Source organism: Neofelis nebulosa, chromosome 2 (genome assembly GCF_028018385.1).
Source record: "Neofelis nebulosa isolate mNeoNeb1 chromosome 2, mNeoNeb1.pri, whole genome shotgun sequence".
NCBI classification, from domain to species: Eukaryota; Metazoa; Chordata; class Mammalia; order Carnivora; family Felidae; genus Neofelis; species Neofelis nebulosa.
The window spans coordinates 193918561-193938021 of NC_080783.1; the positions used below are offsets into that span (position 1 = coordinate 193918561).

Consider the following 19461-nt stretch of genomic DNA (forward strand, 5'->3'; position numbering starts at 1 on the left):
GCTGAACCGCTCAGGCGCCCCTACCCTGACTCTTAATGCCTGCAAGTTGTTCTGCCATATGGCTGGCTTTTAATATATTGAGTAATTTCCTACTTTGGGACATTAAATTGTTTCTATTTTTTTCAATATCATAGTCAAGAAGATCCTTATACATAAATGTGTTTATGTGTCTCTAACTTACTCTAAATTTATATCCCTAGAAATGCTGACTCCCCAGCATTAAATTAAAATCCCTAGAATTACCAGATCATATGGTATTTTGATCATTTATTTTCCTTTAAACACATACACACAGTCACATGATGGCTTTTCTGATTAGAAATATAACACATGTTCACTGTAGAACTTTTGGAAAGTACAGAAAAACACAAAGAAGGGAATTAAAGTCACCCATAATCCTGTCACTCAGAGAGAACCCCTCTTGATGGTTTGGGGTACAGTTCTTCTCGTCTTGTTTTATGCGTGCGCCCAGCCCGTTTATGCACACCCACACACACTCACGTGCATACACACTACATGTTACAAATTGTAAGCCTGCTGGAGGCCTGAGGCAGGGGTGCAGGTTTATTTATCCACTTTTTAAAATACTCGCTTTATTTTTTTAATATAATTTATTGTCAAACTGGCTTACATACAACACCCGGTCACATCCCAGCAGTTGCCCTCCTCAATGCCCATCCCCCATTTTCCCCTCTCCCCCGCCCCCATCAACCCTCAGTTTGTTCTCTGTATTTAAGAGTCTCTTGTGCTTTGCCTCCCTCCCTCTCTGTAACGATTTTTTTCCCCTTCGCTTCCCCCCTGGACTTCTGTTAAGTTTCTCAAGACCCACGTATGAGTGAAAACATACGATATCTGTCGTTTTCTGACTGACTTATTTCACTCAGCATAATACCTTCCAGTTCCATCCACGTTGCTGCAAATGGCATGATTTCATTCTTTTTCATTGTTAAGTAGTATTCCATTGTGTATATAAACCACATCTTCTTTATCTGTTCATCCGTTGATGGACGTTTAGGCTCGTTCCATAATTTGGCTGTTGTGGAAAGCCCTGCTTTAAACATTGGGGTACATGTGCCCCTATGCATCAACACTCCTGTTTCCCTCGGGTAAATTCCTAGCGGTGCTATTGCTGGGTCATAGGGTAGTTCTGTTTTTAATTTTTTGAGGAACCTCCATATTGTTTTCCAGAGTAGTTGCACCAGTTTGCATTCCCACCAACAGTGCAAGAGGGTTCCCGCTTCTCCACATCCTCACCAATATGTATAGTTTCCGGATATGTTCATTTTAGACATTCTGACCGGTGTGAGGTGGTATCTCAGTGTGGCTTTGATTTATATTTTCCTGATGATGAATGACATTAAGCATCTTTTCATAAAATACTCACGTAAAAAATTTTTTTAATTTTATTTATTTTTGAAAGAGACAGAGTGCGAGCAGGAAAGGGGCAGAGAGAGGGAGACACAGAATCGGAAGCAGGCTCCAGGCCCTGAACTATCAGCACGGAGCCCGACTCGGGGCTTGAACTCACAAACTGTGAGATCGTACCATGAACTGAAGTTGGATGCTTAACCAACTGAGCCATCCGGCACCCCTTAAAATACTCACTTAAAACATTTTTTTTCAGGAGCTCCTGGCTGGCTCAGTCGGTTAAGCTCAGGCTTCGACTTCAGGTCAGGTCATGATCCCACAGCTCATGTGTTCGAGCCCCGGGTTGGGATCTGTGCTGCCAGCTCAGAGTCTGGAGACTGCTTCAGGTTCTGTGTCTCTGTCTCTCTGCCCCTCCCCCAAAGTGCGCGCACACGCTCTCTCTCTTTCTCTCTCAAAATAAATAAACATTAAGAAAAACTTAAAAAAAAAAAATTTCAAAATGATGGAAATAACCCAAATAAAGAAACTGTGGCACATCTGTAGAAAGTAATATTATTTAACGGTCAAAAGGAATGAGGTACTGAGACACCCTACAACATGGGTAAGGCTCAAAAATATATTAAGTGAAAGAAGCCAGACACAGAAGACCACCTATTTCTTCTTCCATTTATAGGATTCCATTTATAGGAAATGTCCAGAAAAGAGGAATCTCTAGAGACAGAGAGTAAATTAGTGCTTGCCTGCGGCTGGGGGCGGAAACTATGATTGACTGTAAATGGGCACAAGGAATCTTACTGGGGTGACGGGAATATTCAGGATTGTGACGGTAGCCACCCAAGTCAGTACATTCACCACAAGTCACCATGCACTTAAAACAAGGCGCATGTTGTGGAATTTCTCAATGTAAATCATACCTTGATAAAGTTGGTTCCTTAAAGGAGTGAAGAAAGAAAACATAAAAGCTTCATTTGGAAAATAAAGAAAAGCATGAAGAACAACATAGAAATCTACCTCATGGGACCGTTCACCTGTGCGGTTTTGAAAACATCTCCTATTTTTATGTCAGTAGTAGAAATTCCTCATCTTCCTTCCATTCCTTCCTTCCTTCCGTTCTTCCTCTACCGACATGGAATCACACTGCACCTTATAACCTTTGCGTTTCACTTAAAACTACGTCGTGGGAGGTTCCAAATCATTAAATTTTTGCTATGACATGGAAATATACAGCTTACTGTGGTTTATTGACTCTGTCCCTGGTGTTGGACGTCTCAAGACCCCCTGCCCCACGCATGATTGGTGTGTCCACCATTGCTGTCAGAGTCAATTCCTAGAAACCGAAGAAATTGAGTCAAAACGTATTGAGTCAAAGACCTGAGCATTTTTAAGGCTTTTGATATTTTCTGGTAGCCACCGGGAAGGTGGGGTGTACCAGTTCTCACTTCCACCAAAAGTTAGGCAGGCGTCTGTTTCTAAACACACTCAACAAAGCTGGGTGTTATAATTTGTTTTGTGTTTGCCCACGGGATGGACAAAACATAGTATCTCACTGATGGTTGAAATGGAGTTTATTTGATGTTTAGAGAGGATACACATTTCTTAATACGTTAACAGCTCCTTTGTATTATTTAAAAATTTTTTTCAATGTTTATTTATTTTTGAGAGAGGCAGAGAGACAGAGCATGAGTGGGGGAGGGGCAGAGAGAGAGAGAGGGAGGCACAGAATCTGAAGCAGGCTTCAGGCTCTGAGCTGTCAGCACAGAGCCCGACGCAGGGCTCGAACTCACAGACCACAAGATCATGACCTGAGCTGAAGTCAGATGCTCAACCGACTGAACCACCCAGGCGCCCTGTGTCATTTTTTTTTCTTTAGGGGACTATCCTTTGCACATTTTTCTATTGGAGTATTTGGGTTTTTTTCATTAAGTGTTTATTTTTTTTTTTAATAAGATCATCAACTTTTATACGGCCAAGTAAGTTACAAATATTTTTCCAAGTTCGATGTTTGCCATTTAATTTTGTTTATGGTAGTTTTGATAGATTATTATTTGATATATATTATTTCTGTAGAGTTATCCATGTTTCTCCTATGGTTTCTGACTTTACTGTAATTCCTGAAAAGGCCTCCTCCACCTCAATATTGTATAACATTCACCTATATTTTCTTTTTTGGTACTTTTATACTGTCTTCTTTCCTCCTTCCTTCCCTGACTTTCTTGCTATTTAATCTTTAATCCACTTGGAACTTATTTTGATATATGGCTTAAGATTGGAATCTAACTTAAATTTCTCCCAAATAATGGAATAATTGTCTCAGCACAATTAATGAATAATTTATATTTTACCTACTGATTGGAAATAGCCACCTTTGTCGTGTCTTAAATACTCATCTCTACTTAAATCTCTCTCTGGGGGCTTTTTATCTCATTCCGTTGATCTGTCTGTATTTTCATATGCCATTAGGACATGTTTTTAATTATTTTGGCTTTTATGATCCATTTTAAATCTGGCAGTATAGATCACCTCTCTTCTCTTCAGGCTGTTACCTCCCGGTTAGTCTTCCAGATGCATTTGACAGTCATCTTGTCAAGTAAAAGAAGAACCCTTCTATGATTCTGATAGGAGTTGCATTAAATTAACTGAAAAATTAATTTGGAATAAACTGACACCTCCATTCTTGGGCCTAACTATCCTGGAACAGAATATGCCTTGTCATTTAAACTTACTGTTATATCTCCCTACTGTAGTGTTGTTGTCATTTTTAATGCTGAAATTGCATACTTCTTATTTGCTCTATTACTAGTTATTTAATGTTTTTGTCGATGTTATAAAGGAGATCTTTTGCAATTAGGTTTTCTTACTGATTGTTGGTGATATAGAGAAATGGTGTTAATTTATGCTAACTGATCATCTAACTCGACCCTCCTACTAGTTCTTAACTAGTGTTTGTTTTGGGGGATTAAGGGGTTGTAGGAAGTCATTTATAACATTTGCAAGCATTTTTTTTCTTTCCAAGACGTGTGCCTCTAAATTCTTTTTCTTATTTTGTTGGTTAATGGTGTGGCGTGGATCTTTATCCCTCCTTTATTTCTCTAATGGGAATGTCTCTAGTGTTCAGCATTAGTGTGATATTGAAGGCAGATTTGAGCTAAAGATGTTTCAAGGCGGTGACTTTTCTGGTGCTAGTTTATGAAGCGTTCTTAACAGCAGTGTCTATTGTATTTTATCAAATGCCTTTCTGCATCTTGTGAGTTGATCATGTGTTCTTTTTTTTCCTTTGAACTATTGATGTAATGGGATGATATTCATAGATTTCTTTATGTTGAACCACCCTTTCTTTATATTGACTATAACTCTACCTGGTTATGTTATCCTTGTCACATTCTAATAGATTCTACTGGCAAGCACTCTGTTGAAAATTTTCATAGCGGTATTAATAAGTTGGTCATTTTATTTGGCTCTGTTTGCCAGTCCCTGGCTGAGTGAAATGAACTAGGAGAATTTTCCTATTTCTTATGCTCTGGCACAATTTCTACGTATAGGAATTATCTAGGATATTGTTGAACATTTTTTAGGGGAAAATCTTGCCCATAAAACCTTCTGAGCCAAGCATCTTTGTTAGCATGCCCCTCCTTCCCCAGCACACATGATTTTACCTCTCTCTCGCAGGAGGAATCTTTGAGTATGCAGATGGCCCCAACGCCCAGGTCATGAATGCTGAGGAGCATGCCTTTCGATTTTCTGCCAACATCATCAACAGGAACAGGACTCTGCTGCCCAACACAACCTTGACCTATGATATCCAGAGGATTCACTTTCACGACAGCTTCGAGGCCACCAAAAAGGGTGAGTATGCAGCCTTGACTATTGTCTTCCAGGTTTGGGGATAAAGGGAGGAGCCTGTTTGCTATCCAGGGTCCTGAAAATAGGCCAGAGCTCTTGGTGGGCTTGAAGCTTAGAGTCTATTCTGTCTGGGTTGGGGTCCTGCCTCATTCCCAGCTCAGCTTAGGCTGTGTCATCCCCCAGGTTGTCTATCAGGAATTTCCAGGCCACTGGCAGGTGCCATGAGGGAATGAGGGGCCATGGGAGCAGGGGGAGGATGAGGGATGGGGGTCTGAGATGGGACTGGAGAGGTCGCATCAGATCCCCAACATCTTTGAACCGAAGCTGGCATTTTCAAACTTGTTTTTTTTTAATTGAAATCTTATCCAGATAACAATACTTAAAATACCTATAAAACAAATAATGTATAAGTTCAAATATGCAACATTTCCTTGCCATAAAAAGACCTACTGAAAACAATGAAGTTGCTTCTATGGCTACAATGATTTCACCCCAGAGGCTGTGGGTAACACTTTAAGTTTGACATTCCATACATTTCCATGCTTTATTTTAGCTTCACAGTAACAAGAAAATTATAAGTCATAAAAATAGGTCTTAGTAAATCCAATCAGCTTTCCCCACACCTGAGTTTTAAGAAACAAAATAAATGTTGGGTTGCAGCCTTCCTTATTAGTGACACACTCACAATAAGTTCCTGTAACTGCACAGAAATGACTGGAGAACTTTATTCCAACATTCTCAGGTGAAAAAAAAAAAAAAAAACAAAAACAAGGCAACTTGCCAATCCCTGAATGAGCTCACAGTTCCCAGTGAGTCGTATAACACATTTGAGTATACACATACGCTTTTCTTGTTACTGTTTTAAAAATATAGTTTATACACACACACTCACACACACGTATTTAACTGAAAGGAACTTAGAGGCTCAAACAACTCTAGAAATAGCTTCTGTATATCCCTAGATGTCCACGGAACTCTATTTATAAAATCTCAGGCCTAAGGAATCTCATTCCCAGGAAAGACAAGGTCATCCTTCCTATAATTTGTCATCATAGCCCTTTGTTTTTCTTCTTCAAGGCCCTTATCACAATTTGTAGCTAAATGATGGTGTGTGTTTGATGTGTTTCCCCTTCTCTCCAACACTACTGAAAGGAAGGCTCTCTCTTGGTAGCTGATGTAGCCCTGGCACCTAAAAGACTGGTGTGTAGTGTAAGTGCTCAATGAAATAATTATTGAGTGAATAGATGAATGAATGATGTGAGAATGGAGCGTGGAAGTCTGAGCATCGTTACCCAGGCCCGCTGTCAGCTAAGCTTAGGGACAGCATCATTCATGTATCTTGGGAAGATCTCCTTGGTCTTCCTAAGGGGTTACCAATAGCTAATCATGGTCTCCTGGGCTCCCAGGTATAAATCTGCCAAGGTGCTTCCTGATGCTGGTTCTGTTTTCCAAAGCCCCATCGTGGGTAGACATCTTAACACAGAAAGGCAGTGTAGCGTGAGCTTGGAGCCAGAGTGCCTAGCCTTACACCTTGTCCACGCTGATACTAGTTGTGACCTTGAACAAAATACCCTGTGCCTCAGTTTTCTCATCTGCAAAGTGGGCACGCTTCTGTGAACCGCCTAGAACAGTGTCTAGCATGACTTAGCTCTTATTACATTGGCTGTCTTGCTCTCTACCCGCCGAGTCGTCAGGTTAAGGGGCCTCACATCTACAAGCACTTTCTCCACTCCTGGCTCCTGTCCCGCCTCCCTGCTCCTCCGTGCCTTGTGAGCTGAAGGGCCCAGGGTTCCTGACATTGAGCACGATTCCCTGACATTTTTGAGACCGCTGCCTTGAGTCTCAGAGCCAACTTGCAGACAGACTAGAGCATCCCCATGCTGTTAGTCTCGAAGAGTGGTTCTTTGCCCATCACCCTTCTCCCTGTGCTGGTATGCCCCCCTCCCTACCTGTGTCCTCCCAGCTCTCTATCCGCGTGCCCTGTGGCCAACGCCGTGCAGTCAGATATCCACCTCCCTACTGAGAGTTCCTGCTGGCATCCTCTGCCTGGCCTCGTCCAGCTAGAAAGTAACTGAACTCAACCAAAACTCCTCAGTGAAAAGGTGAGGCCATAGAACAAACGCCTGGAATCAGAACAGAGTTTCACGTGGGCACAATGACCCCAAAGGGCTAGGCTGGGTATTCTGTTCGTTTTTTTTTTCCTAAAAATCACTAAAATAATATGACAGCTCTTTAGCAGCACACTTGTGAGTCAGCATAGGGACATTCCCCAGCCAGCACTGAGCTCAAGGCAGAACTCCAGAGCCTTCTGAGGCACTTCCTCCAGCAGGAGCTTAGAGTCCCAAACTATGTGGAACTGCCAAGTGGTGGGTGACTAGGCCTGAGACAGAACCACCCAGCTCTGGAAGTCCAGTCAGACCGATCCAAGTGACCAAAGCCACACACACACACACACACACACACACACACACACACCATCCCCCACCACATGCCTTGTTGGCTTAAAAGCCTGAATGGCGTGTCCTGTTTTTCTTCCCCCAAATCATCAGAGCCCAAGGGGGGGGGGGTCTGTCCAGTCTAGCCCAAATGTGACCTTCCAGCCACTCTTGTGCCATATGCTCCCTCGACCTCTGGGTTCCAGCCCTACCTGCCATCCTCCGGGTGCCATGCTTCCTCCCACCTCACGGATTTTGCACATGCTGTTCTCTTTGCTTGTAATGCCATTCCCCTGTCCCACCTCTGCCCTGCCATTTGTCTAGGTCCTCGGGGGAGCCTTCCCCAAGTCCCCAAACCAGGTCAAGTCTTCACCTCATAAAGCTCTGGACTTTTCTTTCACAACCTTGATCCATGGATATGCGCGTGTGTGTGTGTGTGTAATTATGTGACCATTGTCCATATCTTCTGCTAGATTACCCACCTTTTTGTCTTTTCACTGCTGTGCTAAAGAACCATTGTTCTGATGGCTGGTGCCATACATCATTTTGCCTGTTTTTGAACTCTACGTAAATAGAACACCAGTGTGTACTTTCAGCATGTATAATATACCTGTGAGATTCATCTAGGATGTTGAATATAGCAGGAGTCTCCTCTTCATTGTTGTATAGTGTCCCATTATATGAACACACCACAATTTTGAAAACTCAATTTATTGTCGGACATTCGAGTTACTTCCATTTGGGCCCACAGGGTAGCGCTGCCCTGATCGTTCTGGTAGATGTCTTGTGGCACACAAGTGTGCACATTGTCTGGTGGGTAGACACCCAGGAGTTAGAAGTACGAGGTCACAGGATGCCATATGGTCAGCGAGACAGCTTTCCAAGTTACAGCACCCACCCCTTGGGCATCCGATGGCAGTGGCAATCGCTCCACGTCGTCACAAACACTACGGGTAAAGTCAGTTTTGTTTCTGGTGGTTCATGTGATGGATATCTCATTAGAGTTGTACTTTGTATTTCCCTGGTGACCAGAGATGTTGAGCATCTTTTCATATGCTAATAGGGCATCTGAAGTTTCTCTTTCCCGGAGTGATTTTTGAGGCTTTCAACCACTTTTAAAAATGGAGTTGCTTGTCGTTTTCTTATTGACTTGTAGGAGTCTTTTACGTAGGGCGGGTAGGAGTCCTTTGTGGGACTTAACGCACCGCGTAGAGGTGCCACAAACGAGCTTGCCTTTTTACTCTCTCTTGAGGAACAAAGTTCTTAATTTGAAGAAGTCTGATTTATCCATATTTTCCATTACATCTAATGGCTTTGGGTTCTATATGTGACTGTCCTAAAGTTATGAAGGTTTTCTCCCGTGTTCTAGAAGCTCTGTTGTTTTGTCTTTCAGAGTTGGCTCTATGATCTGTCTTATATCGATTTTCTGTGCACGGTGAGAGGTAGGAGCTGAGGTTTATTTTTTCGACACAGTGTTGGTGAGAGTGAAAACTGGTGGAGCCTCTCAGGGGAGCTGTTTGGAAGTGTTCCTGGCCACTTTATTGATAATAGCCAAACATGGGAAATAAAGGTCCATCGACGGGAGAATGGACAGATTGGGGTATAGTTATACAAAGGAATTTGAACGAGCAATAAAAAAAAAAAAAAAAGAAAACATTTCTTCCTACACAAAACATCATGGATGAGCCTCGCAGATATAACGTTGAGTGAATGAACAGTGGTCCCCTCTGGGGGAGGGAGGAGTATGATGTGTGTGTTCTGGAAAAGGGAAGAGATAACCTTCTTAGGTGTTGGAAATGTTTTATATTTTGATCCAGGCAGTAGTTACATGAGTGCAGTTACATGTAAAATTTCATAGGAGTCTGTGGCTCTACACTTTGCTGTATTGTGTTATATCTCAATAAAATTTTTTTTAAATTTTTTAACGTTTATTTATTATTGAGAGACAGAGAGACACAGAGTGTGAGTGGGGAGGGTCAGAGAGAGAGGGAGACAAAGCATCCAAAACAGTCTCCAGGTTCCGAGCTGTCGGCACAGAGCCCGATGCGGGGCTCAAGCTCACAAACTGAGAGATCGTGACCTGAGCCGAAGTCGGTCGCTTAACCAACTGAGCCACCCAGGCGCCCCTCAATAAAAACATTTTTGAAGAGGACCCTCTCTGCCATCACTTTCCCTTAATGCCCCTCCGATAATGTACCTAAGATAGACCCCTGCTGTGGTTGGAACCACCCGTGTCTGACCCTGAGGGCATTTCTGTGGTTGGACCGTGCTCCCCTTTAGTCACTCTCCATTCCTCAGGGAACCCCTGATTTCCGTGATCTTTATTTTTTCTTTTGATCTTTGGTTTTCAAAAAGGTAGTCCTCAGAAGCATCGTTAGGACTCTTCTGGGGGATGACCTTGGGCTTCATTCTAACTCACCCATTGGTAATGATAAACTCTGCCATCACAGCTGGATCCAGCCACCTTGGGCCCCGCGGGGTGAGCGGGCGCAGAGGCTCAGGGCCTGGCATTGTGTGCCCGCCAGCTCTGTTTGAATTAGTCCTTCCCTCCACATGAGGCCCAAGAGGCCTTTTCCCCATTAAGAGGGACTTTCACGTATTGTCTTTATTTTTAAATGTTTTGTGGAAAATTAAAAGATGAGTGACTGCCAAACGGTGCCCGAGCCAGCAGCCCAGAGAGCGCCTGTGTTTTCTTCCAAGCCTGACCGGAGCGGGCCTGGAATCGACCCAGCACTCCCCAGGCTCCTCTGCCGTCACTTATTCTCTGGGCTGCTCAATTCCTTTTAAGACACAAATTGATTGGGATAATTTGTGCTATAACTACAATTGCCATGGAAAGAGGGGGAGGGGGGCTGCATTCAGGCTGTGGACTCCCGCAATGACTGTGAACCGCTGAGTTACTGTAAAATGACCAGAAAATGGATTCCAAATTGAAGCTACAAATAATGTAATTACTGCAGTGGGTGCTCAGGGCTGCCAGAACAAGAGTTGGCTGCTGCCCTGGAAACATCTGGGGATAAAGCTGCTGCCGCTGCTGTAACCCCTGCCCTGGTCCCTCAGGGGCAGCAGTGCTCTTCCAGGCTGGAAGATCCTCAGAAGCTGAAAGGAACGTGGAGAGGACAGAAAAAGGGATGCGGAGAGAGGCCAAAGAGAAGAAATGGGTGAAAGGCAGAACTGATGCTTACTGCCACCCAGCAGTGACATGTAATCACCGCATCTCTGGCAGGATGGAAGCCCGTATAGCCGTCATCTTCCTACCACCACCATTGTCACCACTACAGATGCCAGTGCGCCGTCACCACAATGACTGTGATCACCATCAGTGATACAGTGGTTTCACCTCCATTCTTGACGTCATCAGCACCTGCCATCACCACCAATCACTGCCAGGCAGCAACATCTTCATCAGCACCAATCTCATCAGTGCCAGCATCATCACCATCATTCCTACCATCGTCACAGTCATGACGTTGACATCTTCTCCAGAACCAGTCTCATCAGTGCCAGCATCATCGTCATCATTCCTACCATTGTCACAGTCATGACGTTGACATCTTCGTCAGAACCAGTCTCGTCGGTGCCCACATCATCACCATCATTCCTACCATTGTCACAGTCATGACGTTGACATCTTCGTCAGAACCAGTCTCGTCGGTGCCCACATCATCGCCATCATTCCTACCATTGTCACAGTCATGACATTGGCATCTTCGTCAGAACCAGTCTCGTCGGTGCCCACATCATCGCCATCATTCCTACCATTGTCACAGTCATGACGTTGACATCTTCGTCAGAACCAGTCTCGTCGGTGCCCACATCATCGCCATCATTCCTACCATTGTCACAGTCATGACGTTGACATCTTCGTCAGAACCAGTCGCATCGGTGCCAGCATCATCGCCATCATTCCTACCATTGTCACAGTCATGACGTTGACATCTTCGTCAGAACCAATCGCATCGGTGCCCACATCATCGCCATCATTCCTACTACCATCGTCACAGTCATGACGTTGACATCTTCGTCAGCACCAATCTTATCAGAATTGTTATCCCCTCCATTCGCACCCTTGACAACATCACCACCCCTACTGTCATCCTTCTCCTCATCTTCATCCCTGTCGTGGCGTCAGCATCTTTGTCATCACCAGTCTTGTCAATACCAACATCATCACCACAATTCCTGTCATCACCGTCAAATTGTCATCACCTCCTCTCTCAGCAACACTTGTATCACCGTCATTATTCCTACCATTGTCATCACCATTACTGCCACAGCACTGACATTTTTATCATCATCAATCCTGTCATCATCCTCTCGCCATCATGTGACAATATCAACATTATCATCCTTTCCATCTTTGCCACTGCCATCACCACGATCATCAACAGCCACACAGTATGGTCTTCACCATCACAACTCTCATTGCTATTACCTTTATCATCGTCTTCACAATTGATGTCGAAATCAGAATCCCCTCCTTCTTTTTTTTTAATTTAATTTTTTTTAAGATCGCTCTTATAATCCTCTGCAGAATCATAACTTGCATTATAACACTCTCCCCTGCCTCAGTCAAACAGGATACCTAGACCTTGGGCCTGGGCAGGGGGCCATGACGTAAGAGGTTGGGCTGGGTGAGGGTAAGGGTTTAGGAAGTATCAGGCACAGATCAAAGGGGGAAATCCAAAGGGAAGATTCTTGGAGGTGGTAGTGAGGCAATGAAACATACTAGTCATGTGACCAAATTATCAACTAGAGGGTCCCAGAGACAAGAGGAAAAGAGTAGAGACAGGTGGAAACGAGGGACTTCATAGGACAGCTAGAAGGTTCAAAACTGGGGTGAGAGGCAGAGCATGAGAGAAACCAACAGATTTTATAGAGTGCTCACAGCCTCAAGCTGTGGGCAAGAGGGGGTGACCAGGCCTGGACAGCTGTCACCATCTCCTTCATGTTGTATCCAGCCTCCATGGCTACAAAGGGACTCCTACATGGTCTCTTCCTTCAGGGAGCACCTGTTCTCAGGGGGACAGAGTGGCCGAAGAGACACTCAATACACCCAGAGAGCAGAGGAACAGCATGAACGAACACTGAGTGTATAGGACAGAGCATGGCCTCCTTGGGGCGAAAGCCCTTTTCAAAAGGAGAACTTCCTGAAATTGGACACCAGCAAACCCGGGTTCCTGTTTTTGAAGCATTTATTATCCCTGGGGTTGGTTAATCTCACACAGAGCGCTGCCCAAGGTCTCTTGACTGTAGGGTGGGAACAGCAGGGAACAGCAGTGTTTTCCCAACTTGGTCCCCAGTCCTACAACTGGGGGGGTACTGGGAAGGTGCCACGTGCCCCACTTGGCATCTTTTCCTGCACCTGGCATTGGCCATGAGGAGCCCTGATCACCCAGGAGATGTTCTCTGTGCTGGCCCTGCTGCTTCCCATCCAAGGCTGCCCTGTCCCACATTCCAGGTGGTTCCAGCAGACTCCTGACAATAACTGGCTCACCCCCACCCCCCACCCCGCAGAGTGCTGTATCTTTCACCTGGGCCATAAGTGGCATTCTCCAGTGTTCCTGAGGGAAATACAAATCTCAGGGGAATAAGTACTTTATATAATACATCCCGGGCCCAGGAGGCAAACAGGGAGAAGGGAGTGGATGTTCATGAAGAGGAAAAAGTACCCTGAAGACCACCCATTCTGATCAATTCAAAACCTCCCTAGGGATGGATGCCTGGTTGGTTCAGTCGCTAGAACATGCAGCTCTCGATCTCAGGGTTGTGAATTCATGCCCCACGTGGAGTGTGGAGCCTACTTCAAAAAAAAAAACAAAAAACAAAAACGAAAAACCACACCCTATATCTTTGGATCCATTGGTACCACCCTTAGCCCAGGCAAGAGGCCCCTTTCTCTGGGTCCCTGGGTCTGTGCTTTGGAGGGGCTGCCCTCACCCTCCTCTGGTCAGTGTCTCCTTCCAGAACAAAAAGTTAGTGGGACCAAGCGCACTTGCCTGCCAGAAGCCTGTGCCCTGCCCTTCTAGTCCTAGAAGTATCTAGAACGCTGAATTTCCTACCCACTTGATCCTGAGCCCATGTCCAGGCCTGCATGAGCCTCTTCCTGGGGCTGTCCTCCAGAGGGACAGCCATACTGCCACGGTCACACGCCTGGGCCCTTTCCAGGGGTGAGCAAAGGGCAGCTGTTTGCACAGATGTGGACAGAGCTTGGACATGGGAGCGGGGTGTGCACATGGAGAGTGCAGGACCCCTTATGGTTCACGGTGGAGCCGACAATAAAAGAGAGGGGGCAGGGTGGGAGCTGCCCCCCCTTTCCCCACATCACTGCCTATGGGAAGTCTCCATTCTCACTTGACTTTCCAGGTTGTTATGAAGGTGTATTTGTCAATGTAGGAGGAAAGGGTGTGTTTTATGTGACAGTTTGTTAGCTTGACTTACATACAGCATTTAAATATTTGGCCACATAGTATGTGGACCTCCATTTGTACTCTCATCTGGGGCTCTGCAAATCCCAGGGGTGGCCTGAGCACAGTAGGTCATTCCCAGAGGCCCTTGGGGCAGCCAGGACATGTCTGAGCCCCCTGTGCACCGATGCTTAGGCGCTGTGTCTCGCCTCCCGCATGTACCATATGTTCATACGCGTGCATGCGGTATCGGTCCTGTGGCTGCAGGCTTGGTGATGCTCTATTGATGGATTGGTTAGGGCTCCTCTGGTTGCAAGTGACATAAAACCAAATCCTAAGTGGCTTGAGCAAGAAGAGAGCGTATTGGTTCATATAACCAAAGCCCAAGATTCCACTTGATCAGGGGCTCTTATTTCATCCTCTCTGGCTCTGCTCACCACCACTGATGACTCTGTCCCCAGATAAGCACTGTACTTGCTTTGTGAGTACAGGGTGGCTGCTGCACCTCCAGATCTTACCCCCCGCCCTCGCCTCCCCGCCCAACCATGTCCCATTGCAGAAGGAGAGTGCTATCTTCTCAGCGTGAGGTCTCATGGCATCCCATTAGCTTTGACTGGTCACATGGCCATTAAAACCAATGACTGTGGCCTGAAGGAGGCCAGTGTCTAAGGCACTTGCCTTAACCCTCATGGCTTGGGAGTGGAAAAGGCAGTGGAGCCCAAAGAAAAATCAGAGACAGTTGCCAGAAGAGAGGGCAATGGCTCCTGGGGAGCCCTCTCCCTGACTGCCCCTGACAGTTCCCACTGTAGGGATCTTTTAGAGACAATCCCTACATGAGCCTATGCCGCCTTTTGAGCCTGCAGCTGCCCTGAGGCTGCTCATTTAATGCTCTGCTGTGCCCACCCACCAATGTTTGCCCTCCCCAGAAGCATCGGCCGTCTGGCCTGCCTGAGCTCTTGGCCCCCTGCCCAAGAAAGCAAACTGTTTGAAGGCAGGGATTCAATATACGTTCACTCAGCAGATGCTGGGAAGCGCGTACTCAGACCAAGTACTGTGTTCAGTACTGTTTAGGTACTATGAAGGTACTGTTTATTGTTGAGACAGCGGTGAACAACATAGATCAAGCCCTTGCTGCCTTGTGCTTACATTCTGGTGGGAGGAGAAAGTCAACAAATGAGTGAGACTTCTGGTGGTCATTTACTAAAGAAAGAAACAAAGCAGGGTATGGGGTTTAGGGACGATGGCTGAATGGGGATTTGTATTACAGGTTTGGCAAGTGATGCTTCTTTAATAAGGCCACACAGATGGAAAGACCTGAGGGGGGGTGAGGGGAAGTCATATGGATATCTGAAAGAAGAACGCTGCAGCCAGAAAGGACAGCAAGTGCAAAGGCCCTGAGACAGGAGTGTGTTTGGCGTGTCTGAGGAACACCATGGAAGCCAGTGGGGCTTGAGTGTTGTGAGGGAGGAAGAGAAGGATGGGAGATGAAGTCAGGAAAGCGGGGGTGGTAATGGGGACCGGGGTGGGTCAGGGATGGGGAGGAAGTGCAGCAAGCAGGCCCTCATCAGTCACTGGAAGGACTTTGGCTTCAGACTGGGTGAGACTAGAGCCTTTGGACTCAAAGAGCAATGTAAACACCTTAGGTTGTGAGACGAAGGAAGGCAGGGCGGGCCCCTGAGGAGGCTGGGGCCGGGGAGGAGGCTCCTGCAGTAACCCAAGCCGAAGCGGATAGTGGCAGTGGTGAGAGGCGGTCAGATTCTGAAACATCCCCATGGTGGAGCCGCAAGATCGGGATGAACTGGGATGTGGGATAGGAGAGAACAACGGGAGTTGGGGCAAAACCAGGGTTCGGGCCATAAGGCACTGGGGTGGTGGAGCTGGGAGGCTGGGAGGGGAGGAGGAGTCGCGTTTGGGACACGTCAGGTCCGAGATGCATCTTGGACACTCACGTGGCCGTGTCCAGGGAGAGGTGAGACGTGCACGTTTGGACTTCGGGGAACAGGCTGGGGCTGGAGGCTTAACAGCCCCCAGCGGGGAGGGGTTTCGTCCTACCTGTTTCTCAGCCTTCGCCCACCGCCCAGAACAGGACCAGGTATGGAGCTGGGGGTGCCCAACGGAGTGACGATAACGTCAAAAGGAATCACCATCTCTGTTTCACAAGCCGTGCTGAGGGTCTTGTGTGCGTGATCTCGCCCTGCCTTCCTGTGATCCCCTGAGCCCGGGCGATTGCAACCCCGGCTTCCAGATGAGGAGACAGGTTCAGAGGGAGCCTCGGTTATCCGCCCTCGAGGGCTCCAGCGTGTTTATGGGATCGTCAAAATCACTGCGTCCCCATGCCCGCAGCACTCCCCCCACCACCCCCCCGCAGCCTGACGAGGCCCGGCACTGACCCCTGCTCCCTGTCTCCCCTCCTCCCTCCACCGCAGCCTGTGACCAGCTGGCGCTGGGGGTGGTGGCCATCTTCGGGCCGTCACAGGGCTCCTGCACCAACGCAGTCCAGTCCATCTGCAATGCCCTGGAGGTGCCCCACATTCAGCTCCGCTGGAAGCACCACCCACTGGACAACAAGGACACCTTCTACGTGAACCTCTACCCCGACTATGCCTCTCTCAGCCACGCCATCCTCGACCTGGTCCAGTACCTCAAGTGGCGATCGGCCACCGTGGTCTATGACGACAGTACAGGTGGGTAGCCGGGCCTGGCTGGGCTGAGGGCTGGGAGAGAGGGGGGCGGAGCCCCAGGGTCAGGCTCTTGTCTGCTCGCCCAACTCAGCTGTCCCGGGAGGAGGATCCACACTCACACCTAAGCCATATCTAGTCACCCGGACACTCCCCCCTGCACTCCCCCCGCAGCCTGGGGCTCACCAGCCACACTCCCACCTTCCCCACGCTCCTGCCTCCACCCCTGCAGCCTGCTCAGGTCTGCGCTCAGCAGCCACCAACCAGCTGCACTCACCCCTGCCCAGCCATGCCTGACCTGCCGCGCGCTAACGGCTCACATTCCTGCCTGCAGCAAACATACCCGGCTCGGGACTCAGACCGGCCCGTGCGTGCGTGCCGGCTCTGACGCTCAATAGCTGTTCCCCCGCTTCCTCTTTCATTGCAAAGACTTGAGTCCCGAGACATTTCTTAGCCTGGCCTCTTAAGAGAGAGTGACCTTGGCAAGTCACTTAACCCATCTGGCTCTTCTCTGCCCACGTGTCAAGTCGAGAGCTATCGCATCCAGCCTGGAAAGAGCCCTCCAGCTCTCTGCTGCCTGTGATTCTATGTCAGCTCTTGATTACCTCCTAATGGGGTGTGGGAATCATAGGGAGAGAATCCCTCAGAAAAGCTGTCTATTTAACTCGGGATTCTACGAGCATCTGTTGATTACCTGCTATGCCCAAAGTACCAGACAGGAGATCCTGGAGGGCAGGGCACCCCACCCCGGCTCAGTGCCCCCAGCATGAGGCGTCTGCCTTTAAGGGGCACTGGCACCTGGCTCCGGGTCCCCGCCAATGTTTTGGGCAGCCCTGTAGATGATCGGTCTTAGCACACTGCTGGGAATGATAGTGTGGCTTCGAGCCTGCTTCCTTGTCCGGACATGAGCCTTGCGTGCCTCTGGGGCTTAGCACAGGGCCTGGTACAACATAAATGTTTTTAAGTGCTTGTTGAACTGAACTGAACTAAATCGAATTGAAAAATCAAGAGGAAATAAGTTATAATCAAATTTTGCAGGAAGAGAGTACTGGGAACCGGTAAGGAAGAAGAATGAGCATGTGGTGATCCTATCTTCTTTCGAGGAGTTAATCATATCATAGGGGCATGAGTCCGTACCCAGAGGTCATTGGTCATTCCAGGCCATCAGAGCTAAGAATCCGGCGACAGGTACATACAGTCAGCGCCAAGGCCCCTGGGGAGAGGAGGCCCTGTGGCCTTGGCTAATCTGTGCTGACTTACTAGAGAAAGAGAGACGTGAGCTAGGCCTTGAGGGTGGATGGACGGGGAGAGCAGTCGCGAGGGCAATCACAGGAGGCAAGGGCAGCACCAGCAAAAATGAGGAGGCGGGACGTGCACCGCAGCTTTCTCAAGAGCAGGGCCTGGCTGGGGGAGAAGATTCACGTTTGGAGGGTGGGAGGAAAAGGTCAGATAAACAGAGCATATCAGGCTGTGCCAGGTCTCTGCTGTCTAGCTTCAGAGTTCAGACTTTATCTTGGAAGCAGCCAAGACCCCATTGAGTGTTGTTGCGCAAAGAAGTAGAATAATGAAAGCAGAGTTTTAGAAGGCGGCAGTGACGGCCATGCTCAGGGAGGATTGCAGGGAGAGCCCAGAACAAGAAGACAAGCAGAGGTGGCCGGATTGATCCAGACAGGAACAAAGGAGGCCTGGATTCGAGGGGCTGCTTGGAAGAGAGCTTGGGGCCGGTGGGGGAAGGGAAGAACTGGATGTGAACGGAGTGATGTTGAAAAGGTGTAGCTGGAGTGTCACGGACACAGAGCAGTCAGAGCAGCCTAGTTGAGTTCAACTTGATTTTCAATTTGGTTCCATTCAGCTTAACAAACATTTCAAAACGTGGGGGAGTCCGTGGCGTAGCTGGTTCGGTCAAGAACACAATGGGTACTAGGGGTTCGGTCAAATAATGATCTGACTTTGATGATGACTAGTGGGTGGTAAGAGGTATGCTCCCAGAATCAGGATATTTCAAAACGTCAGCTTGCGGGTCACCAAAGCCCTGGAGTGGGAAGCACTTAAGAGCAGGGTTTGGCTATATCTGCTCTGGGGGCTTTGTGCTTTCCGATGTCTTGGCTGGAGTAACAGACAACTCAACTCAAACTGACTCAAGCCATAGGCACTTCGTTATCTGACTGACAGGAGGTCTAGAGATGGGCCGGTTTAACAGCTCGACAGAGTCAGGACGCTGGGTCAGTATCCCTGCAGTTCTCCTGGCTTTCCTTCTCATAGTCACAAGAGGGCTGCCGCAGCTCCTACCATCACATCTTCATGTGATGATACCCCAGGAAGTAGAAGGAAAGAGGTAGGAGCCAACGGGATTTTTCTTAATGTGACTCATGCCTCTTACCAAGAAGGAAAATCTGTCTCAGAACCTTCCAACAGACCATCTGTCCAGCTCGCTGAGTCTGTGCCTACTACCTTAAGCATGTTCAAATAGGAAACAGATTGCCACTAAGTGGCTCTTTTTTTTTTTTTTTAATGTTTGTTTATCTTTGAGAGAGAGAGGGAGCATGAGTGGCAGAGGGGGAGAGGAGCAGAAGGGATCTGAATCAGGCTCTGTGCTGACAGCACAGAGGCTGATGCGGGGTTCAAACTCACAAACTGTGAGATCATGACCTGGGCTGAAATTGGACGCTTAACCGACTGAGCCACCAGGCACCCCAGCCACTGATTGGCTCTTAACCAATCACCAGTCACCTC

The 19461-nt window shown here is 47.6% G+C and overlaps 1 protein-coding gene across 2 annotated transcripts in view; it reads left to right on the forward strand.

The window, feature by feature from the left end:
* The window catches only part of GRIK3 (glutamate ionotropic receptor kainate type subunit 3), a 227449-nt gene that overhangs the window by 132246 nt on the left and 75742 nt on the right, over positions 1-19461 (forward strand). For both annotated transcript variants that reach the window (XM_058718035.1, XM_058718034.1), the window contains exons 2-3: positions 5035-5211; positions 16477-16734. In XM_058718035.1, coding sequence (XP_058574018.1) covers positions 5035-5211; positions 16477-16734 — 435 coding nt within the window. The remainder of the gene's footprint in view (positions 1-5034; positions 5212-16476; positions 16735-19461) is intronic.